We start from the raw sequence: 25875 nt of genomic DNA on the forward strand, positions 1-25875 counted from the left end.
TAAGCTTGCCGTACTGATCTGACCAATTTCTGATTTCTTTCTTCCATTTCACAATCCTCGGTGTGGCGTCTCTAACCCGACCAGCTAAGTTGTTGGACTACCTGCATTCTGTAGAAAAAGTGAGCTCTTGATACAAATGGTTGTGAGTGATATTTGGATTGCAAAGAAAATGGTAACTTCTAAGGTGGATTTTAAAGAAATTTAGTGGGGGAGTAGGGATTTTGAGAAGACGAGGAGAAGGCAGTGCTGAAGCGATGGGGTTTGGAGAAGATGGAGAATGGGTGGGGGTGGATTTTCAATTTCTTTTTTATATTTTAGAATTCTTTTACTCAATTAATTTTTACTCACACGCCTAAATTAGGTGAATTGCACACAGTATTGCCACATCACACATGTGGTTGCCACATAAGCATAGTCAACAGTCAAAGAAATCTATTAATATGCAAATAGTTAAGTTGAGGTGTTAAAATGGAAATATTCTATGTTCCTTTACCGGTTTGACAAACAGCTACCAGTTTAGGTGGCCTGGAGGCCATTTTGCCCCAGTTAGTGTCAAGTTTATATTAAAGAAACAAAAATTCAAGTAGAACATTTTGTTTCAGGATGAAGAGAGTATATAACCTTAGGCCAAACCCAATAGGAAAAAGCATAACCAATAAGCTGTAATATAGACTTACGATCATAATGAAAAGGGTAAAAACATTTCACGGTGATACAGATGCAAGGGACTAACAGCATCAAGGATGGACCAAAACAAAACTAGAAAATAAAAAAGACGAGGAATCAACGCCGTGAACTTCTCTAGTCTGGCTGGGTGTTAAATAAGATCAATAACATATTGTGCAATCAAACATAAAGGTAAGCATTCTGACGTAAATAACTAGTGATGGCAGTAAAAATGAAAGGGTAAATACCATATAAAACATAATTATCATGTCAATTGTACTCTGTATAACTTGAGTAAATTTCTTTAACTAGTATTGTATGTTTGTTGCTCTTTCTTCGTTTATAATGAAGTGTGACAGAGTTCAAAAGGAATAACATAAGTATCAAAACACTATAAGACTGATAATTTACATCGAGAAAGGAAGGCACATCAACATAACTTTAAATCTCGTTCACTAAGCTCTAAACATTTGGCAGCTGCCATTAAATTAGTATCTATTTCAATCTGCATCCATAAGTTGTACAAAGGCTAGAAACCAACACTGACAGAATTACATTGATTGGGAACAATTACTTTTTAACCTCACATCAAAACCTCCTCGGGTCCGGGGGCAAACAATATGCAGAGGAATGCATAGAATCACAAACCGAATTAGAATAACCAAGAGGAAATCTGAACGGCTCACAAGACATTTGACTACCTATAAGGGGACTGGAATCAGGAACAGCTGGCGCAATCACATTTGGGTGTCTAATTATCTCCCTACCATGCATTTCTCCAAAAGGTTCTGCTAATATGATCCTTCCATAGGTAGGTTCAAATGAAACAGGTGGCAATTTATTGTACATGCCTTCTCTTGACATCATTCCTCGGTTTACCACTGGTTCCCACCTATTTGTCAAATAGTGAGGCATCGGCTGCTCTTGCCTGGATAACCCTTTTCCTGGACGCCTTCCTGACAACCCAGAAAAGGTGTCCCCCAAACAATCATCTGTTTGAGCTCTCTTTATCAAGGAAGAGTCAGTTGGCCAAGACTGCCTCAAAAGTTTCCGTTTTCCTTGTGGCATCCACCCCGGACTTTCCACAGATGACATGCTTTTGGTCATGATAGCATCAACATGTACAGTTTTTTTATTGCATTTTGAACGTTCAACAGATTGCACCTCCGTTTTTCCAGAAGCACAAGCTTGTATTTGTTTTGCAATATTTTTTACTGTGCCACCGCTGTCTAGCCTGGAAGCTACATCTCGGCCAAATAGGAACTCCCTTAAAGAGTTCCCTCCAATCTTTTTATTTGAAAAATCAAAAATGTGTTGGACTGAAAGCTGGATGCAGCTATAGATTCTTTTAACTTCTTCTCCTACAGCCCTAGCGACATTTTGAGATCGATCAGCGAAATCTTCAACCTGTGAAAGACCACTAACTAACATTAATTTATTGCTTGTTAAGAACATGTCAAGAAATGAACAAGCCAAGCACAATTACATTAATATGGCCTACTCTAGAACCCCATGTTTTAGATATCCAAGATCCTTGAAATGTACTGGCACACAAACCTCTGGACCAAAGTTTCTCAACTGATAGTAACTGCAATGGAGTTAAATCAACATTATGTATAATTCCAGCATAGCGGTTAGAACACAATGCCTACAAATAGCGGCCTGCATGGCATATGAAGCATTTTAAACCAAGAGAATTCAAAATCCTACCTTGTTTAATAGAGAAACCAAGAGCTCAGTCACTGATTCTTTATTGTTTATTCCATAGTTCGTAAACTTACACAGAGACCTCTCCACTGCCACTGGCTCATTACCATCTAGAATAGATGGAAAGTCAATTAAATCGGTATGGTGACTAAGTCACATCGAAACTGAAAGCAGATACAATACTTGGAAATAGAAAAGACAGGATACCTTTGTGATAAATAACTGATGGAGAATTAATGAAAACCTAGATAGCATCAAAAATGAAATAACGCTACATTAGTACCTACTGCATTTAGTGCTCTCTGCCTAGAGCTTCTATGCAAAAGAATGACGTATTCACATTGGAAAAGGTCCAAATATACCATCCGTTGAACTTTGCAAAATTAGTTATTCATGCCCTATGTTAAAAGCTTGGTTCAAAAATGAACTCGTTACCCAAAGGTCTCACATATACCCTTAGGTACCAATTCAGCAAACGGACTCCATAACACGTATTTTCTCGTTGATACGTAGAGGTGTCGGACCCATTTCCTCATTCCCTTTTTCCCTATTTCTTCCTTCCCCTTCCTTCCCTGGTGCATTACATTTCAATTGTCTTTTTCACCTCTTGAATTTCTCAAAAGAATTTATCCAGGTCTAATAATAAATTTTAATGCTTGGTCCTAACAGAGTATGCCTTTAACAACATACTATGTAACAACCCATAAACCGCTGGCAGTTGAACTCGAAAAGGGTTTCGCTGCGAAACTTGCCTTAGTTAAATCCCACATCGGAATAGAAGCGGAAAGTTGGGGACCATATAGTGGCGAATTTAGGATTCAGCAAAGCGTCCCTCTCGCAGTAGTATTCCAAACCTCACCTTGCTCTTGTGACATGCTATGTTTCCCCTCTCTATTCCAAGAAAAGGGTGAGTCCCATCGCGATTTTTTAATGATCTTTTTTATGGTTATGCTGGCGATGATAGGTGATTAGGTGGATCTTTAAAAAGTTTGTTCCGATTCTAATAGGTGCGCCTAACATTGCATTTCCACCATTAAATAATATTTCATTTTACTTGTTGTCTCCAAGTCTCTTGCGTCTTTTGGGTTAAAGCCCAAGGAAACAACCATGAGACTCAAAAGCCTTGGCAGTTGGGCATGTGCCATGACAGGTGGTATTAGAGCCGGTACCTCCCGTAATACAGTGATGGAACAGATTTTAGCGAGAACGTTAAGTCCCTCAGGAGGGTGAATGTAACAACCCACAGATTGTGGGCGGTTGAACTCGAAAGGGTGTTAGTAGCGTGCGCCTAATTGCCCGTGAGTTCTATATTGAATCGGGTAGTACTAAACAACAATAATAATCGACAAATAAGTTTATTAGTTGTTAAGTAAAACATTATGAGTGCATTTGTTACTCTTTTTTCTTGAATTACATATATATTTATTCTTTTTCTTCATTGCGTTTTTTTCTAAACTAAAGCCCACATTTTAATTGTGCTTTGCACTCTTTTAAGAGTTTTTCATAGTATTTCAACAGTATCTCAGAGAGAATCCCATCCTCAAGACCACCACCACCAACAATAAACCCAGTGTAATCCCTCAAGACCCTAGATGAATAAATCATGGAATCACGATTTGAAACAAATAACAAGTGTTTTTAAACTAAGGCCAATGTGTGTTGGCGCATCACCATTTGGTAGACCGTCAACGAAGGAGGTTTGCGACATTCTTTAAAGCTATAGAGACTCCAATTTTGAGGGAGTAGCATATGTACCTTACATCATCAAATATTGTTGTAATTTGTCAATAAAATAGAATTAAATAACCATGTTGAGAAAAATAACTCCGAAGATATATACTCTAGCATCAGTCCCATGCTTTTTCAGTATTCAACTTTACTGATGCTAAAGGAACAGCCAATTGAATTGGACAGACCAATAGCTCTGTCAACAGCAGATTTAAAATTAGAACTAGTTGAGGCAAGCTTAATCCGGCTAGTCTAGGTGTCCTTTAACTGAACTTCATAATACTCCCTCCATCCCAATTTATGTGACACCTTGTCCTTTTTAGTCAATTCTAAAAAAAATAACACCTTTTTATATTGAGTAATAATTTAACTTTAAAGTACCCATTGTACTTACTGCGGACTTGTCTCCTCTTAGTCAACCAATTGCACTCCGCAAAGGTGTACGATCCACACTTAATCATAATCCTCACTATGTCGGTTTAAGTTATCATCGTCTGTCGTCACCTCATTATGCTTTTATATCTTCTTTGTCCTCTGTTTCTATCCCTATGTCTACAGGTGAGGCACTATCTCATCCACGATGGCGACAGGCTATGATTGACGAGATGTCTGCTTTACATGCGAGTGGCACTTGGGAGCTTGTTCCTCTTCCTGCAGGTAAGTCTACTGTTGGTTGTCGTTGGGTTTATGCAGTCAAAGTCCGCCCGGATGGCCAGGTTGATCGGCTTAAGGCTCGTCTTGTTGCAAAAGGATATACTCAGATTTTTGGGCTTGACTATAGTGATACTTTCTCTCCCGTGGCTAAAGTAGCATCTGCTCGTCTTTTTTTGTCCATGGCTGTTGTACGTCATTGACCTCTTTATCAGTTAGACATTAAGAATGTTTTTCTCCACGGTGATCTTGAGGAAGAAGTTTATATGGAGCAACCACCTAGTTTTGTTGCTCAGGGGGAGTTTAATGGTTGTGTGTGCAGATTGTGCAGGTCACTATATGGTTTGAAACAGTCCCCTCGAGCTTGGTTTGGTAAGTTCAGCACAATTATTCAGGAGTTCGGCATGACTCATAGTGAGGCTGATCACTCTGTGTTTTATCGGCATTCTGCTCCTAATCTGTGTATTTATCTAGTGGTTTATGTTGATGATACTGTTATTAGTGGCAATGATCAGGATGGTATTACTAATCTGAAGCAGCATCTCTTTCAGCACTTCCAGACTAAGGATCTGGGCAGATTGAAGTACTTTCTAGGTATTGAGGTTGCTCAGTCTAGCTCAGGTATTGTTTTTCACAGCGGAAGTATGCCTTAGACATTTTTGAGGAGACTGGAATGATGGGTTGCAGACCTATTGACTCTTCTATAGATCCGAATGCTAAGCTTCTGCATGAACAGGGGGAGCCTCTTAGAGACCCTACGAGATATAGGAGGTTGGTTGGCAAATTGAATTACCTCACAGTGACTAGACCTGACATTTCTTTTCCGGTGAATGTTGTAAGTCAGTTTATGGATTCTCCCTGTGATAGTCACTGGGATGCAGTTGTTCGCATTCTTCGGTATATAAAGTCAGCTCCAGGCAAAGGATTACTATTCGAGGATCGAGGCCACGAGCAAATTGTTGGGTACACAGATGCTGATTGGGCAGGATCACATTTTGATAGACGTTCTACGTCTGGATATTGTGCTCTAGTAGGAGGTAATTTGGTCTCGTGGAAGAGCAAGAAACAGAATGTAGTTGCTCGATCTAGCGCCGAAGCCGAATATCGGGTCATGGCTATGGCAACGTGTGAGTTAGTTTGGGTCAAGCAGTTGCTCAAGGAGTTAAAGTTCGGAGAAATCAGCAAGATGAAACTGGTGTGTGATAACCAATTTGCTCCTCATATTGCGGCAAATCCGGTATTCTATGAGAGGACTAAACACATTGAGATCGACTGTCACTTTGTCAGGAAAAAAATACTTTCAGGAGATATTGTTACAAAGTTTGTAAAGTCGAATGATCAACTAGCAGATATTTTCACTAAGTTTCTTACTGGTTCTCGTATTAGTTACATGTGTAACAAGCTCGGTACATATGATGTGTATGCACCGGCATGAGGGTGAGTGTTAGTTATGTGTAGTCCCACATTGGAATGGGAGTAATATGTACTTTGTAGACTATAGCTATAAATAGGACCTCTTGTATTATATTGAGTATCTAATATCAGTAATATATTTTCTATCGTGCTTTCTCACAGTACCCTTAATGAAATGATTTGTCACACCCCGTACTTTCATGTTGGAATGCGTCTTAAGTGAATCAATATAAGTCAGAGAGTTTAAGGACCTATACAAAGATAATGATGAGTTAACACAGGTATTATGGTAGTATCGTGAGGGTTGGAGGCTAAGCGAATCAAATATGTTATATCCCGTACTTTCGGGGTAAACTAGGAGTACTTAATAAGCTAAGGAGGTCATATTCTAAGGTATTTGAATCATATAATATTTGTATGTTAGGTTTTAATGTCAAACAAGTTGTAAAACAAAAGTCGACAAAAGTTGTCGCAAGATACGTTCATAATCTTACTGAAATTTAGGTCTAATGTCACTGAGCTTTTCTCTCAATATACTTGGAGTTATGGGGTGATCCACCCACCAAATTGAAGCTCTACGAGTCTAGTTTCCAACGCATTAAACCGTTCGTCAATACGACATCGGAGTAGAGAGATATTCGCGTTTTCGCGAGACTGTGCAGGCAGCCCCTATGGGACCCACTTGGTGGAGAATAACCCATCTATGGTGTTGGGATGTGAAGAAGGATGATGGTGAGCTAAGTTAAGCTTAGGGTTCGAATTTTATCTACTGCCTAAGGTATGTTTAACAGCCTTTTGGTTGTTTTTAAGGTTAATTACATGGTGGTTGTGGTGTTGGAGTGAAAGATTACAAGATAGCACTTGAAGGGGGAAGAGATGTTATTATCTTTTGTTGGATTGTTTTAAGGCTATGTAATATATATGTATATATATATATATATATATATATATATATGTTGTTATGGCTGGAAATAGGGAAAAATAACTTGATTATTATATGGTTTCTGTTATTATGCATGTCTATATGTTTATCAAGTGAATTGATGAAAGAAACATATGAAACTATGAATTGAAAGTGAAGGTTGAGGTGCTAGTGCACATGGAACTGTTTTGAAAGGTTTTGGAGCTAAGTTTCGGCTAGTTCTTTATGTAGTATCTTGGATACGTTATTGTTGATGTTGTTCCTATTGTTTTGGTGCTGGTTTGAGTTGGATGGAAGTGGAATTTTATAGGGGAAATGTTGTCCGATTGTCTATAAGTGAACTACTAGCGTAGAAACATGTTTGTAAGTCCTTCTATGGCATTAACTACAAGTTTTACTGTCTTAATGTAGATTGAAGTCTTCGGGAAGATATACGTTGAGTCGTTAAGTAAACGACAAAGGTATGTTAAGGTTCACTCTTTCTTTCTTTTGGCATGATCTACAAAAAACGTAACTATAACGACGTTACTTAGGAACTCTATTCTCAAGATTAAAGCTTGTGAACCTCATTGTTTCATATTGTTATAGTTCATGAATCTTATTGTTCTTTGTTGGGATTACTTCCCGCCTTGATAGCCTTTGAATCTTATGTCTTCTTATGATCCTTGTTGACTCTCAGACAATTGATACAGACATAGTTACATAACGATAATCGGAGGATAGCAATCTTGAGTCCTTTTATTGCACTTGTATATATGTATCTATTTTACTCTACCGAGTCGCGCTATAGTCGGTCGGGTACGGCACCTATTGTGCAATCACCGATCAGTTGGGTATTACCGAGCCCTTTGTGGCCGGGTACGACCGAGCCCTCTTTGAGGCCGGGTATGTTATGAGATATCATCGAGTCCTTTTACCAGGAGCCCTGTTGCTGTCTGAAGGGGGGCACCATCAATTCTTAATGCTTGAAAGCAGTTGTTCCAGACAGTTTTCTACACCATTATCTATTCCAACTACTTAAACTTACGCAGGCATTACGGCCAAATATATATGAGAAAGTTTGATTTATCCCTACAGATATCTTCTCCTTCTGCGTTTTACCACATGGGGGAATACATACCATATAAGTTGTACCAGATATTCTGTGTTATGATACACGTGTTAATCAATTCTTGATGCTTATATATTCTGTGTTAGGACCGAGTCCTCTTCGAGGCCGGGTATGTTATGATATGACATGATTTGCCCCAAAGAATGGCTTGATACTATATTATATGGCCCCGTCGACTGGCTTGATTTTTACAGACATGCATATATATCCATGATTGTGATAGTGTATGCCCTCGGAGGCTTGTTATGAATTTCAGATTTACTTCTGTACTTTTCATTCGTATTTCTATCTTCAATTTATGTGCTTTACCTGCCTTACATATTCAGTACATCTTTCGTACTGAAGACCCCTTGCTGGGCCTCTGCGTTTCATGCCCGCAGATACAGTTAACGATTTAGACGATACTTCACAATAGGTGACTCAACTCAGTTGAAGTTGTCACGCTCCTTTCTTCTGGTGCTGTCTAGAGAGCTGGTAGGTATAATGGTTGCATATATGTACATAGTTGGGTATGGCGGGGCCTTGTCCCGACCTTATGATGTTCATGTACTCCTTAGAGGCTTGTAGACAGATGTTATGTGTATTGATGGTCATGGCGGCCTTGTAGGCCTGTATGTCTCATGTATATAAGCTTGTATAACATTTTGGGTCATCCTTTGTCGAGTTTTCTTTCATGTTTTAATCAGATTATCTCATAGCGGCCTTTTCGACCCATTTACGCATGATAGCATGGTTATGGATGCACGTTATGTTGGTGCTCGGTGAGGTAGACCTGAGTGCCCGTCGTGCCCCTCCGGTTTGGGGTGTGACAATTTATAACCACAATTATTCTAGACCACAAGTTTCAAAAGTCCTTAATTCTTTCTTAAACGATGTGCGCAGGCAAACATCATCACATAAATTGGGATGGAGGGAGTACATTAGAACATTACTTAAACGAGCTGGTTGAAATGAACCCCAAGTTGAACATGCAACATGGTTCTCTTAGTCCTCCATCAAGAGTATCAACAAAGGGATTGCGTTGTTAATGTTCTTTATTCAAGAACTCAACTGGGTGGTTAATATGGGCGCTCTTGGAGGGCGTACTGTTTAATGGTGGAAGGAGGCGGAAGGAGGAAATAGGGAAGAAGAGAGAAAAACGAGGAAATGGATCCTACACCTCCACGTGTCAACAAGAAAAGATAGGCATTGTGGAGTCCATATGTTAAGTTGAAAATAAGGGTATACATGAGAACTTTGGGTAATGGTGCGGCCATTTCTGAAGCAAACTTTTAATGGAAGGTATGAATGACTAATCTTGCAAAATTTAGAGGTATATTTGGACTTTTTCCCTATTCATATTACCTAAATCCTGAAGTCAACAATGTCCAGATATATTAATGTTTGTCATCAAATATTTTGGTGTATCTTCCTTCAGACTCGCAGCTGCACCAAGAGGGAACAATGTTATGGTTTTCCTCAAAGATGACAATCTGACGGACCAGTGATATCTCTGGATCTAAGAATCATGGAAGACGTAATTTAAATATGCACCTGGAATTAAATCATATTGGTATAAGAAACAGAAAAGGAAAAAAGAGGAGGTAAGAAGCGCTCAGATTTGGACAACACTGGCATACATTCTTCTGATTAATCAGTCAAAACTTTTGCCTTTCTCCTAATTAACCTCTTAAATATGACCACCTTTCCCATAACTTTTGTGATAGCACTTTCCCATAACTTTTTACTCGACATGGATGTGACATGAAACTGGTTTATAGCTCTCAAAACTTTAACCAAGTACAATACCAATCGCACAGTTTAGCTTTCACCCAACAATATATATTTTTTAATAAGGAGCTTTCAGGAAACAATATATTAGTCCGCACAAAGCATCACATTTGGAGGGTGTTTGGCTAAGCTTATAAGGTGGGTCAAACTAGCTGAAAAAATACTTTTCAACTTACCTACGCGTTTGGTAAACACCCAAAGCACTTATAAGTCAAAAGCTATAAGTTGGTCACCCTCCAACTTATGATTTTTCAGCTTATAAGCACTTTTGGTTTGATCAAATATTTTACTATTTTATCCTTAAATCTTTTCTAATTCTCAAGATGCTCTTCCCAAACTAGAACTCCTAACTCCTTCCCTCTCCATTCCAAGTTCTTCGTTCATTCTTCTCCTTTTATAAATACTCTTAAATTTATACTTTTTGTAAATAACTTTAGGGACATATTAATTGTCTTAACATAAAAAAATTACTAATCAAAACTTTTTTTATCAAACATATTACCTGCTTATTTTCAGTTTCAAGACTTCTATCCAAACATATATTTGATTATTTATAAAATCAGTTTCAGCACTTAATATTCATCTGCTACTCTCAATTAGCTAACCCAAACGGGCACTTAATACGTCTAATACCGAAATTAAGACGCCAAAACTAAAACTTACATGAAATTTTTTTCGTGTGGTAAACTAGTAAAAACAATGCAAATATTTAAATCAAATGTTAGACCTTGAAAGGAATATTGAATTCCAAAATGATTCTAAAATGAAATTTGCCCTGTATGATGGGATTGAGAAATTTCAATCAGAATTAACTTGGCTATATAAATTTATTGGATACTTGAGAAGTAATAAGTCAGAGGCATTACCTCTGAATAAAGCGGAAAATGGAGGCAGAATGGGAGGATTTCGGGTCTGCAAAGCTTTTGATTTAGCCATATAAGTGTTGATGAGGAAATATATTCATAACTAAGCTACATAACAAACAACAATGGAGTTAAGAGAAATCTACAATGATCTAATTATACTTTGATGGTCGTAAAAGAAAAAACAAGGATCGGGAATATATAGAGAAGTCTGAATCACTTTTGAATTACAACATATAACAATAATCATCCAAGTTGGTTAAAGAAAGAAAGAAAGCTCAGTTCACAAATATTCAAGTGGTGTCCAATCCAGTGTTGTGAAAAGCGCGAAGCGAAGTGAAGCGGGAACTTGGTCCCTTATGTGTGTTGAAGCGTAGCAGGTGTTAGAAGTGACAATAGCAACAGAAGCGAGCGCTTCAATATATTAAGGCTGCCAACGTTAAAAATTAAAAAAAGCTCTCTTTTATCAAAACAAAAACAGCCGAAAACAGGCGACTAGGGTTCCCATTTTCTGCACTTTTCAAGTTCAAGTTCATCAAGTTCTCCTCCTCCTCCTCTTCTTTCACTGTTTGAGTCTCAAAATAGCAGCGAAATGCTGCCAATTTTTTTTTTCCCTTAGTTCTTTTTCTCATTCTCTTCTTCTTCTTTTTCTTTCACTGTTTCATTCTTAAATTGCAGCAAAATGCTGCCCCATTTTTTTCTTTTCAGTTACTGCCATTTCTTTGCTTACAGTTACATGTGTTGTCTATGTAGTATTTATTTTAATTTTTTTTTTTTTAAATCCGCTTCACTTCAAAAAAGCGAGCGTTTCGCTTCACGCTTTAAGCGAAAAGGGGCTTGTCGCTTTTCCTCGCTTCACGCTCCTCACAACACTGGTTCAATCTAGGTGGAGAAAAGGAGAATATTTGTTTTTCTCCTCTGTTTCTTCTATAGGTACGACAACATTTTGTTTTTCAATTCAAAATGAGAAGATTAGGATGCTATGAAACAGTTGGGAAGATGAAGTAAAACATGATTCAGATCTCCTTTTTATTTACAGAACAGGTAATGACCTGAGGAAAGTGCGATTGTTGTTTCTTTCCAGCCCATTCCATTTACCGGGAGCCCTGTTGCTGTCCGAAGGGGGGCACCATCAATTCTTGATGCTTGAAAGCAGTTGTTCCAGACAGTTTTCTACACCATTATCTATTCCAACTACTTGAACTTACGCAGGCATTACGGCCAAATATATATGAGAAAGTTTGATTTATCCCTACAGATATCTTCTCCTTCTGAGTTTTACCACATGGGGGAATACATACCATATAAGTTGTACCAGATATTCTGTTATGATACACGTGTTAATCCTTGTGTCCTCACTATTTGTGAACATTGCATTTGTTCTACTTAAAGGCCAATTAGAGAGGTTTAATTTAGCTTCTTACCATAGAAAGGAATTGCTATCAAGCTCTATAAATGGCCTAAGGTAGCACGAAGTTGATCTTGGACCAAAGGTATGTAAAAACAAACTTGTTGCAGGAATTTCATTAGACTAATTTTTCTATTCCTCACCACAAGGTCAAAAGAGTCAATCCAACACGAACAGGAGAGAGTTTACTTTTGAAAAAGAAGAAAAAGAAGCTACAAAAGCATAGGTTAAAGTAGAAATGATAAATTTGTGAAAAGAAGCTCTATGTGCTTCCAAAAAGCATGTGGGAACCTAGTATTTTGCTTCTTTTTTTTTGGTGATACGTAGTAGTATTTTGCTTTTCATGTATCCACGCCAAATAGGTTGGTACTGCATATGGGTCCTCCCAAATAAAAACAAAACCTTACTAAAAATTGAACATACTATGCAAAAAGGCAAGATATATCTGCTAAACACAGCAAAACCAATGAACCCAGACATTAATGATTTTGACTTCTGCGTGAAACAAGATCAGCAAGTCAATTCTAGATTTAAAATGCCAGCTAAAAACACATGTTCTTGGTTGATGTCACCTTCCCACCATCATTTCTGTGAGAAAAGTCGTGTAGAGGTGGAAAGATGGGGAAAACAAGTAGGCTTTGAATCCATTCATTCCCAACATATTCATTGCCCCATTGGTTTAGCCCATCAAGTTACTCATTTCCCTACTTTGCCGTATCAAGATACTATATTGTTTACAAGCAACATGAAGATTTGTGAGATGTAGCATGATTTCAAGATTCAGAAGCCTTTAATTTAAATTAATTGTAAGAAGGTCCTACCTTCCCGAGGGTCTATCGGAAACAGTCTCTCTGCCCTTCCAGGGTAAGGGTAAGGCTGCGTACAACCTACCCTCCCCAGACCCCACTTGTGGGATTACACTGGTTGGGTTGTTGTTGTTGTTGTTGTTGTTGTTGTAAGGTCCAACAGGTGGAGGTAAAAACAAATCAGTCAAACATCCCAAAAGAATAACCAACAATGCTAGACACCTAAAGTTTCTTAAACATGAGATGGCAGAAATAGATAGATAGAGAACTTGGCAATTTCGAATAGAAAAACATGATAAGCAAAAGGTTCAAGTCCGCCATAAAAGAATGAGGAAAGAAAATAATGATAATTCAAGGATTTCTGCAAATGATGAACTTGTTCCGAAAACCATACCTGCAAATGGAAAGCAACCAAAAGTATTATAGATAAAGAATTCAATGTTTGATCCTTTGCACTGTTAATATTTTGTGCTTTTGCCCATGCTTTCATCTGCAAAGAGAAAATTCATGAGAAATCTGAACTAAAAATGGAAAACATTCTTTAGTGAAAAACATTGAATATTGCACCTAAAAACACCCAAAGTATCTGCTCTATTTTCACACTGCAGCATATGCTTTATGTAAAGGATATCTATCCCAAAACAAATTATGGGCACTAAAGATTGGACACGCCTGAAAAAAGAATTTCAATAAAAAACAAGGGTGACACACACCCAACACGTGTTTGATCACGCCAAAGAATTTAAACTGTTTCAGAATCAAAGGTTTTGTGCACTCTACATGTCTTATTTAACTCAAAATTGAGGCACCCCATGGCTCAAAATTGAGAAAAGAAAAGGAAAAGAAAAGAGGGACTGAATGTGTTTAACTAAACCTAAAAAACAAAAAAAAACTTATACATGTGACTGCTTAACATGTCCTTGTAGATCATATATATGTATAGAATTGATTTTAATTTAGATTTAGCTGATGTATTATAAAGGGACAGACTGCTGAAAATCTTCAGCCGTGCGATCATCTAAACAAGTTATTGAAACCAAAATCTGAACCCAAAAGGAGGCAAATATGGGAGTTCATTCTAATGGTACGACTTTTGAATAGAAAAAAGGTTATGTTCACATAATCCATTTGTTAGACAAGTTTCTCGTACATGCTCTCATGTGGATGCCACATGTGTGGGCTAATAAGACTTTCCAACAGATGTACCACCTTCATTAAGGAGATGCATAGCTTTGGACAGAGAATCTCAAAAGCTGAAATTCAGTGGAGAGGTCTAATAAGGACAGACATTTAGGAAAAGATCCCCAAAAAAGAAAAGAAAAGAAGAGAAAGGCTCTTCATTTTCTTATATCCTGATTCCCAAGTATACTTATGAGATCATAAACGTAGGGGCTCATCCCAAGGCTGTGCACATTTGGATGGTCTTCCAAACCAGGATAGCCAAGAAATCTATCAGGAAACAAAAAGGAAAAGAAAGATATTCATAACCTATTGCAAAAATGTAATGTGATCCTTAACATGATTCTTCAAACTTTTCCTGTACAAAGATAGCTGAAACACTCTTTGATAAATATATGTATTAAAGGACAAGCATATTTTACCAAGAAGCTCAATTTCCGAAAACGTTCATCAATGGCACCAATCATGTAAATTATCTTTGATTTTGATATCCCATCCCAGTTTTCAACTGATATATCACATTCAATTTCAGTTCCTTGGTCAACAACTTTGAGAACTGGCACCCTGGCAGTTGTAACTGGATAGACACCATAAACGAAACCATTCCCTGCGGCAGAAAATTTATATATCAGAACCACCAAAAACATTAACCAAAGTCTTTAAAACATACAAAATGCTCTAACTATCATGGTAATACAATCACCTTTTAAGGATGAGCATCTAAAAATTAATTTGAGCACCTGAACAATACTGGACTTTAGTTCAGTTACCTATATATGAAGTCAAAAGTCTTTTATCTTTTACAACATATCTATATGTATATTTTAGTAGAAGTATCAATGAATTTACTTCATATCAGCGCATGAGTACAGCAAATGTATCAAGGTCTATCGGTTGGTCACTCTTGAATTGAGCTTTCTATCTCTACCATTTTAAATAATTGTGATCCCACAGATGAGGGATCACAATTATTGTTGTTGTTGTTGTGATCCCATAGATGAGTGGGGCTTAGTCGAATAACTTAATGCACATGGCATCAGCCTTATAGATGTAATTCCAGACATGTCTCCAATGCTGGATCAGTCCCTTTCTACTGCTTCACTACTGTCCCATAGCTTTCTTTTACTGTATTTGGATAAGTCGTAGTTGATATTCAGCGATTACAATTTATCTTATTTCGAGAAGACTGCATTAAATGGACACCAAGGCTGTGTCCTATCATTCAATGAAGCTGGTGAAAATTGAAGATCAGGGTTCAAATTCCATTAGAGACAAAAAAAATGCTAGATGGATTCTTCTTATATTCCTAAACCTTAGCGAGTAAAGTTACCCGGTAGTTGGTAGGAGGTAGCAGGTACGAAAGGAATAGTCGCGGTGGGTGCAAGATACCCATACACCACAGTTAATTAAAAAAGGAGATGATGAATATTGCATTAAATGGAAATATTTGTGAAATGTAGCTGATGATTTTTTACATGCTCTTTACATACACCCTCCTGATTTGCACAGTTGACTCTCTAGTTCATACCCCTCAGTTAGTCCAAATCATTGCAATCTCCCATCACAATGACCAGAAAAACTAATCGATTTTTGAACATTGTGTGCCACGTTAACAGAAGAAAGAAGTGACAAACTGAATCTTTAGTTAATAGATATGCCATATACCACCAACCTGTTAAGCAAAATGAAACATCAAAGAAATGCTCGTATATGACAAATGGTAACTGTAGTTAAATACTTATGGTTAAACTTATTAAGATGAATAGAAAAACCTGGTTCTTCTTCAGTCTCCATGTTTGCAGACTATCTGACACAATCCAGAAAACCATAAATGAACAACAGCATTCTTCAGATGTAGTTTTGATCGTTCGTGTAGTTAAATATTTATGATTAAATGTTATAATCCCTTGAACTGACAGAGGGGGGAAGATATACCAGCAATGGTCTTTCTGATCAATGCACATGTGATAAGCTTATGGAAGAAGAGTTATTTAGACTTTTCAAGTTTTTCCAACTGGCTTCTTGGCTCTAAAGGGGACACAAACAAGAGTGACTAGAGGAAATTGTTCGAGCTGCTGCAGAGTGAACTTCTCATATCCTTACTATGACGACACTTACTGATTATTAGATTCTTGATGGACCAAAATATAGGAAAATTAAAGTAAAATGAAGAATAAGTTCAAAGGTTACTTTGAAGTAGATAAAAAAATTTTGCAAATTTCCTCAGAGTCTGAATCTTCTTCTCCCGTGTAGTGTTAACCTTTCTGCTGGTGAAGTTGACAGATAGATCCAAGTCACTTTTAGCACAGAATAGATCCATTGAGAATGACCCAAACACCTCGATGACTGGAGCATCAGCAGAATAGTCTGAAACAGAGAGTAATGAGTATGGCACTATACTATCGCTTGAAAATTACCCCCCCCCCCAAAATCTACTCATTATAACAATGAAATTGAAGTGGCCTACAAATCGATAAACGTTGTGGGATTGAATAACTGCCATCCTTCACACATCAAAAGATTACGAAATTCAAATAGCATAATATAGAATTTGTTATTTAATTACCATAAATCTCCTTTGCTATTTCATTAAAGATACGAACCAAATCTCTTCGAACATCATAATCGCTTGGTTTAGGGCGAAGATCCACATAAACCTCATAAAGTAATACTTCAAATGCCGATAATTGGTCTAAGGTTGTATATTTGCTCCGCTCCTTCTGTTCACGCTGCTGTGCTTTCTTACGCAGAACTGATATCAAAGTTATATTAGTTTAAAGTATCGATAAATTCCTCACAACAGGAGCAGTAACTCCATCATAAATAGGAGCTCAGCCAACACAACACAAGCTGTAGAGTTTTCACAAAAAGGTTATGAGCAATTTCACAAAATTATCTAAAGACGGGCTTTTTCATCTGTGAAAATAAAGATGCAAAACAGTGAAATGGTGTACTAACCTTCCAAAGATAAAACCATGGTATTAAAGATGAGTCCAACCTTTACTCGATCACTAATTCACAACTGAAAAAAAAAAATCACTTCAAAAAAGTATATGGTAACTACTTTGAGATCCAGAGGCAACATCAGATATATATTTTCTGATTCATCCTTCTTATAATAAAGATGGAGGGAAACAGAGTAGTAAAATATAACTACTATTTCTGATTTTACATTGACTATCTTATTTTGGGGAGGGGTTTCATCTTATATCTGTTGCTCCACTAGCCCAAAACTGTGGTTAAGCCAGAGTCAGAGAGTTGCGATGGCAAATGTCCATCTAATACCTCTAAATCATCTTCCATCTTTAATCTGCATCATAACTTGGTTTAAATACCCAATTAACAGCTCGTATTCAACTTCTTTAGATATCCAATGATAGCTTAGTTTTCATTAACAAATATTACTACTTTTTTCAACCAAAAACTACAGAAACGAAATTCTGCTTATTTTGATGTAAATCTCACACGTATAACTACAAAAGCCAGCCAATTGAAGCTTGTTTCCACTTCTCAATACCCGACTGATCCGTTTACGTTTCACTTTAAGCAAGATTTAAATTGTTAAACCCAAAAAAAAGTACATAGATCTTGATATAGAATCCGACTTTAGATACAGCTCTCAAATGTATAAACGAAATCACGAAGCAAGTGAAGTATACAGTTCTGGTCCTTAAGCCATAGAAGCCAAAAAGAAAAAGAAAAAATGTTACCTTCAACTTCAAGCAATAATTCGGTCGCTGGCCGTCGGTTGGTTTGGGGGGGGGGGGTGAAACCGTGCGGTTGGGACGACGTGAGGAATAACCATGGACTTCGGGGGATTTTTTTTATTTTTTTATTTTACTTCGGGTGATTTACAGCTTGTTTGGATGGTTACATTTATAATGTATCGGATTTGATGAATATAATGTTCGGATATATTGTGTCATTTGTAATCCTTTCATGATAACACGTACCAGCAATATGAAGAATAAACTTATAATATTATAAAGATAAATTATGATACGTGGTAAAATTACTATATAAAAAAGTAGGTAAATAATAAAATAAAATTATTTAACAATAATAAAGGGTGAGATTGAGAGAAAAAGACAAGCTAACAACACGATCATACCAAATCGGTCGTTACATAAAGTGACACATTTCGTCGTTACATAATGGCGGATTTAACGATACGATACAATAAAATTTAAGTAACAATCAAAACGAACATCGTATTTAAAGTAACAATACGATACAATACAATAGGTAACAACCATCCGAACAAGCTGTTAGGATCCGTTTGTCCATAAAAAAAATTCCTTTTTTTCAAAAATATGTTTTGTCCATAAAGCTTTACAAGTTATCTATCTATATCTACATCTATATCTATCTATATCTATATTATTATAAAAGCACGAATATTTCGTGTTAAATATTGAACGACTAAAATATACTCGAAATATTAATTGACTATTTTAACCTTCATAAATTAAACTAAGCTTCATTGCATCTTGGACAAAATTGTAAGAATAACTAATTGAATTCCTAATATTGAGGACTTTCAATTCAAGTATGAATATACTACTTTGACTTTCCAGTTATAGATTTTTGCTAACATCAAACATGAAAAGGATTATACTTACAACTTTGTAATTATGTGCGACGGCTAAACAAGTCAAGTTGTATGGAATTAGATTGAGCTTTTTATATAAAACTTATTGGTATAAATTTGCTTCCTAATATTGATGTACTACTCCTTTATGCCTAGATGACCTGCACCCCACCACCATACTACTTGGTACGTTTCCGTCGTTAGCATTAAGCATAGCTGCAAATCTTCTTCATAATTGTTTTCCTACATAGATAGATCTATATCTTCTGACCAATTTAGTTGTAACACACTAGATCCATGTTGGGTGGCATAATTTAATGGTTAGACGTTCTTAATGTTGTATTATTTCTTCTTTAATTTTTCAGTTCTGGACTTCTGGGTTCACGTCCTATTTTTAATTTTTTTTTTTTTTTGAAAAACTAGATTTTGTTTTACTCTACACGTTGTTATCACATTTTTATAAAAATCAGATTTATAAAGAAATAAAGTATTGTGAGTTCGCATTCCGTCGTGAGATAGTCCCGGTCCCGGCAGTGACATTGCTATATATTTTATGTACGCGTTGGATGTGAAAAATCAAGGTGAATGATACTATCAATGAAAGATTGACATTGATTATGTAGAGTCATTTATTTGGTACTAAATGAGAGATGTAACCTATAAATTTATATTTCTTATGAAATTATTAGTATGTTGTTGTGGGAGTTGTGCAATATTATTATTAATAGACAAGTGAATAATAAATGAATAAATGACAAACATAATCTTTACCCTACAGAAATCAAGCGCCAGGCCCAATTAGTATTTAGTAGTTATAGTACTTGGTGCAATTGTTGGAACATGTATTTGCACTCATCTTTGCTTCTCTTACAATATTCTTGTAGATGAGACTATGAAGATCCACGTACCATATGTTAGAAGCTTTGGGTTGGTCAAAGATTTGAAGGTATATGTTGTATTTGGTGATTGGTCGAAGCAATTTATCTTGAGAGAGAATGTACGAGTACTTAACTATATTTATAGCTTGTTTGGCCAAGCTTCTAAAATCAAACTGTTTTTTTCAAAAGTTTTTTTTAAAAAAATATTTTTGGTGAGAAGCAATTTGTGTTTGACTAATTAATTTGAAAAATACTTTTGAGCAATAATTAGTGTTTGATCAAACTTTTAAAAATTACTTCTTAGAAAAGAGCTTTTGGAAAAAAACTATTTTTTTCTGCTTCTTAAAAACTATTTATGCTTCTCCTCAAAAGTATTTTTTTCCATCTAAAAACTTGGTCAAACACCTCAATTTTTTGTCAAAAACACTTTTGACCCAAAAAAAGCATGTTTAGCCCCCAAAAGTTTGACCAAACATGCTATTAATCAAAGTTATAGTTAATGACTTTTGTAATTTTAAGAGAAAGAAAGTAGGAGTAGATAATTTAATTTATATTTAATAACTGATTGTTTATGTATTCTTGTGCACATAATGTTTTATGGTATGATTTGTTATTGGTGTATTAATTGGTTTATTCGTGAAAGAGGAGGTAAATTTATTAGTAACTGACGCTACATATGCTATTTGGAATATAACGGTTGAAGTTGTTCTTAGATGCTAGAAGTTTATCATAAATAATTGAGTTGGTTTGGATGCGCCTTTGCTAAATTAACTTAGACTTTAAAGTCCTAATTATTAGGAAAACTCTTTAATTATTACAATAATTTTTGTCAGCGTCAAATTATCTCTTTAAAGAAATAATTTTGGTGAAATATTTTTGTCCATTTTATTGTCAAATCTACATTAACCTATGGTTAGAAAAGCAATGCAACATTGTGGGTCATGAAAAGCCAACATTTTTATTAGGATGAAGCTGTGGAAGAGAATACAGCTTCATTAGTGTTTGTATTTGTAATATTGGCTTGGTATTGCATGTGATTGTTGTTGCGAGAGGTTTTCTCCGTAAAGATAAATTAAGGATATTTATTTTTGAAGTTTTGCTATGTATTCTATCGTAATAAAATCATTAAAAACACCAATTCATTACTTTGATTTTAAAAGTTCGATTACAAGATCGTAAATATGAGTGAAACATGCAACAAACCGCCGACCGTGAACTCCTACAAAATTGCTTCGCTTCTAATTTTGGTATGAATCAAATATCAATTAATTAACTTTAGATTTGATCACACCTATAAGATAATCCTAGACCATCCCAATTTCAAGTATGAACGATTTTACATGATAATTCACAATTAATTTTATAATATAAAAAAACTGATTATCTTATGTTTCAAAAAAGATAATAATTTGGTTGGATAATATTATAAAATTAAAAACTTCTTCCTAATCTATATGGAATTATAATATCAATCTCAAGTGTCCTTATTCTGAAGTTACCGCCATACCAATTATACATGAATAAATACTTTTAACCACCTCTAATCAATAGACAACAGATATTACATACTTGCATTGCATCCATATCAATTTCTTTACAAGGATTCTTTCTTCTTGTAGATACTCAAATTAAATTAGTAATAGGAATGGATTCAGACAATATAAGACGTTGTCAAATATAAGAATCTTTAAGAAGTATAACACATTCCTAGAGGTATTAGTATTAGATGTAGGATTCAGACAATATAGTAAGAGAATGTCAAATATAGGAATCTTTAGAAAGTATAACGTATTTCTGAAAGGTATTGGTATTAGGTTTAGGGAATAGTTTCGATCCACTTTAAATAACTTTTTGTCCACAATATTTAATTTTTCAGATATCAAAAAGGAATTAACTTTTTTTTTTAAAATTGCCCTTGGAGTAAAGATCCTAAGAGTATTTGTTGATTTCAATGAACAAATTAAGGTTAATATGGTCAATTTCATTGTTAATTAATGCTAAAAGGTGAATTCCTTAATATGTGTGAAAACACCCAAGAAATCAATTAAAGTGAACCGAAGGGAGTAATTTTGTAATAAATTTAATTTCATGTTCTGTCACATAAATAAGTAAATAACTGACTAAAAGTTTACGTGCAACGCACGTACATAGTGACTAGTACTATATTAAAAGCACGAAACCATTAACAAAATATCGTTCGCCTTTTTTATCCTTCGAAAATAAAGTTCACATGGACAAAATAGTCATTTAATTATATTTCTAACATTTAAGAGTTTAAAATCAACTAAAATATTAATTATTAAATCTCTCATGTTTAAGGTATATGAACTCCTAATAATTAAAATTTTAAAATCATAAATAATCTACCTAATATAAATCTTACTCTCACGTGTCCTATTTTGCATCCAAGATACGGATAAACTATTACGTAAGATTGTTCTCATCAAGGAATTTAGCTTCCAAGATATGATCTGTAACGACCTAACCGGTCGTTTTGAGCATTTGCATTATGTTCAGCTATTTGAAGTTTTGAGTAGCTTCATGTGATATATTATGACTTGTATCAATCGTTGATTTTGATTTTTAGGTGATTCGGGATTGATTTTGGAAGAATGATTCTCAACTAGGAAGCTTTACATTGGAAGAGTTGATCAAGATTGATTTTGGAGTATTTGACCTTGGATCATAAGTTTGATTGAGAGTTGACTTTGATGATATCGGGTTCGAATTGTTGTTCTGGGAGTTGGAATTGGTTCGTTATGTCATTTAGAACTTGTGTACAAAATTTGAGGTCATTCAGGGTTGATTTGATATGATTCGGCACGAGTTTTGGAAGTTGAAAGTTCAAAAGTTCATCGAGTTTGATTTGAGGTGTGATTTATGTTTTTGATGTTACTATATGTAATTTGAGACCTCGAGTAGGTCCGTGTTATGTTTTGAGAATTTTTAGTATGTTCGGATGGGGTCTCGAGGGGTTCGGGTGAGTTGCGGACGTATTTCGAGTCATATTTCATTCATGTGTGATGATTGGTCTTTGTTGGATCTAGTGTGGTCGCACATGCGGAGTTATGGGCGCAGGTGCGGTGGCCGCAGAAGCGAAGTAAGGTTGGATGAGGGAAGACCACAAAAGCGGAATGCTGGGTGCAGCTGCGCGTCCGCATGAGCGGAATTCTGATCGCAGAAACGGATGGCATCTTGGTTGGGAGTTTGCACAGAAGCGAGATTCTTAGCGCATATGCGTTGGCGCAGATGCAGTGACTTGGAGCGCAGAAGCGAAAGGAGCGCAAAAGCGTGGGTTGATGCCGCATCTGAGGTTGCACAAAAGCGGGACTTTGTCCGCAGGTGCAAATGGATGGTCCTTAGTGGTTTCCGCAGAAGCGGGCCATTTATCGCAAAAACGGCCTTTTTGTTCGCAAATGCGAAGAGCTGGGCAGAAGTTATAAATTGAGGTTTGTGTTCATTTTAACACATTTTGAGTTGGGGAGCTCGGATTTGGGCGATTTTGGAAGCGATTTTCACCACATGGATTGGGGTAAGTGTTGTCTACTCGGTTTTGATTATATTTTGTGATTCCATCTTTGTTTTGGCATTTGATTAATGATTTCAAAAGAGAATTTTGGAGTTTTTGTCTAAACTTTTTAAAATTGAATTTTGAGCTTTTAACATCGATTCGGAGTCGGAATTGAGTGAAATTAGTATGGTTGGCTCGTAATTGAATGGGTTGTCAGAATTTGTGAGTTGTGTCGGGTTTCGAGGTGTGGACCCGGGTTTGACTTTTTAATTGACTTTGACTAATTGAGTAAATATTCGACCTTTATTGGGGTGACGAGCGTATGGGCGTGCAACGGGATAATCATGATTCAAGTTTACTATTAAACTAAGACCGGACTTATTTTGTTGTTATCTCTTATTACATCCATGTTCTCTCTATTTGTTTAATTTCTGAGATGTGCATCATGTTAGAAGACATGTGTAGGATATGTGATTATTTGGTTGAGACCTAATAAGACTATTTATGGTGTTTGAGTTATCTGATTTGACTGTAATTAACACTCAGTGATGATTCATCATTTGTATATCATATCTCAATCTCTGTTTATCATTCATTATTACATCAAATGTTATCATTATTTGGACTGAGTGGTTTGAAATTGTGAGCCCTTAAGACTTGGAAGATTGATGATTGAGGTGGACTTGAGAGCCAAGTTGTGAGTGTTATTGTGGATCGGGTTGCACGCCGCAACATGCTATATTGGCTTTATTATTATTTATTATTGTGGATCGGGTTGCACGCCGCAGCAGGCCTTATAGGCTTTTGATTAGCGCTTTGGCAAGATTCGCCCCTCCGAAGTCTGACATACTAGTAGTGAGCGCAAGTACAGTGATATACATACATATATATATATATATATATATATATATATACGTACTTTGATGAGGGGCTTATGAGCCAAGCACCCACACAGTGCTGAGTGATTGTGTGTATGTGATGAGGGGGCATTTGAAACAGACAGCTGGAGTAGAGTACCTAGTAATATCATCACGAAATCATTCATTTTACATGCATACTTGGCATGTAGGCATAGAGATGTATTTTCCTCATGCAGGACGGTACTGTGACATTTATGATTTGACATGTACATTCTATATATTCCTCATGCTAGATGGTATATGATAATTGATGACTTGACATGTATATTGACATGTAGGCATAGAGATGTATTTTCCTCATGCTAATTGTCATACGGAAATTCTTGTGTGGTGTTGTGAATTAGGAATACAGTTCTTCTGATAAACTCATGTTTAGTTGATTTTCAGTTGTAATATCTGGACTTGACTATTATACCTGGAAAGCATGTCTACTTTTCTGTAACTGGGAACGAGCTGAGCATGATACCTTTTGAGTTGTTACTTTTACTGCCTCCATTATATTATTATGAGTATTGACTATTGGTGTTGGACACTGACCTTCTTCCGGGCTCGTCATTGCTTTCAACCTAAGGTTAGGTTTGTTATTTATTGCGTACATGGGGTCGGTTGTACTCATACTATACATTTGCACCTTGCGTGCATATTTTGGAGCTGATGTTGCTGTGTATGTGTCACGACTACAATTTTCCTCCATAAGATGTCGTGATGGCACCTAGTCTCAGCCTAACATACATGTAGAATTTAACTAAGAAAATGATAAAAACTTTCAAATAACTCAATAACTATCATAAAAGAACTCCGCAACTCAACAAAACAAAACTCCCAAAATCTGGTGATACCAAGTCATTAGCTCTACAAGAGTATACTGAACATCTCTATACAATAGTATCTATAAAAGGGAAAATGAAATAGAACTAGATAGAGGGTGACTCCGAGGCCTGCGGGCGCCGACAGGTATACCTTGAAGTCTCCAAATCTGAACTCGACTCACTGATGCCTAGGCTAGTAAGAGGTACTTGGATCTGCACAAAAAGATGTGCAAAAACATAGCATGAGTACACCACAACAGTATCCAGTAAGTATCGAGCCTAACCTTGGTAGACTAGTGACGAGGTTAAGTCAAGACCCTACTAGAATAAATAAGAAAATAGAACAGGTATATGACAGTATGATAATGCAAAACAATGGAAATGATACAATAAGTAGATATAACAAGAACTGCTACACTGAACTAAGGCAATTAAGACATCACGGAAGAAAATAAGGAATAATATGCCAAGGAAACCATGCAACCAAAACACAAGTGATGTAATAGAAAGGTACCAACAAGAATCACTACAGAGGTACCACCTCGTAGTCTCATTTCACAAAAACAAATCACAATCTTTCCTTATATCACTGCGGGAGCCTTGCATTTAGTTTTGAAAATTATTTTCCTGAAATAGCTACTCGCATTTTAGCCCACCTTATCACACCGCATGACTTCAAGTAGTTTCCCTACTAGCAACACGCGTATCAAGCCAGCCTTATCTCACCGCATGCATTTCAACCCCAATCTTTATACCACCCCATGCGTATCAATATCACAACATAATACAAATCACACCTCAAGTACCCAATACCACAACTTGCCAAAGAAGTCAACAATAATGGTATTTCCACAATAAATAGCCAATGGCTCAACCACAATATGTACAAGAGTCTCAACAATAGCGACCAAAAGCGAATAACTCAACAAGAAATGTATTTCA

At 36.2% G+C, this 25875-nt stretch overlaps 1 protein-coding gene and 1 long non-coding RNA gene across 12 annotated transcripts; both read right to left on the minus strand.

Moving 5' to 3' along the window:
* Nucleotides 1-1027: 1027 nt before the first annotated feature.
* LOC104114272 (protein HESO1-like) lies at nucleotides 1028-18116 on the minus strand. Of its 11 annotated transcripts, none has more exons than XM_018777001.3 (11): nucleotides 17935-18116; nucleotides 17183-17246; nucleotides 16791-17074; nucleotides 16415-16591; nucleotides 14647-14831; nucleotides 13440-13535; nucleotides 10835-10939; nucleotides 2581-2617; nucleotides 2377-2483; nucleotides 2153-2254; nucleotides 1028-2073 (listed from the first exon to the last, which is right to left on the minus strand). In XM_018777001.3, exons 4-11 carry the CDS (start codon nucleotides 16542-16544, stop codon nucleotides 1255-1257), a joined length of 1581 nt encoding a protein of 526 aa, XP_018632517.1. In that variant the 5' UTR covers nucleotides 16545-16591; nucleotides 16791-17074; nucleotides 17183-17246; nucleotides 17935-18116; the 3' UTR covers nucleotides 1028-1254. The 11 variants fall into 11 exon arrangements, with proteins under 11 accessions (XP_018632517.1, XP_033516679.1, XP_009622962.1 ...); XM_033660788.2 differs by having other exon boundaries at nucleotides 10835-10888; nucleotides 16791-16976; nucleotides 17935-18074; XM_009624667.4 differs by having other exon boundaries at nucleotides 16791-16976; nucleotides 17935-18074.
* Nucleotides 3666-9536, minus strand: LOC108948191 (uncharacterized). Its single transcript, XR_011410821.1, has 2 exons — nucleotides 8288-9536; nucleotides 3666-8018 (listed from the first exon to the last, which is right to left on the minus strand). It is a non-coding gene; the product is annotated as an uncharacterized lncRNA (long non-coding RNA).
* Nucleotides 18117-25875: the final 7759 nt, after the last annotated feature.

Source organism: Nicotiana tomentosiformis, chromosome 9 (assembly GCF_000390325.3).
Source record: "Nicotiana tomentosiformis chromosome 9, ASM39032v3, whole genome shotgun sequence".
Classification (NCBI taxonomy): domain Eukaryota; kingdom Viridiplantae; phylum Streptophyta; class Magnoliopsida; order Solanales; family Solanaceae; genus Nicotiana; species Nicotiana tomentosiformis.

What these genes read in the sequence shown, in the direction of transcription:
- LOC104114272 (XM_009624667.4), bottom strand. An exon ending in ATTTTTTTATCTACTTCAAA is followed by an intron (nt 14,832 to 16,414) that starts GTAACCTTTGAA and finishes TTTCTGCCGCAG; the next exon opens with GGAATGGTTTCGTTTATGGT. An exon ending in TTCGGAAATTGAGCTTCTTG is followed by an intron (nt 13,536 to 14,646) that starts GTAAAATATGCT and finishes TTCTCTTTGCAG; the next exon opens with ATGAAAGCATGGGCAAAAGC.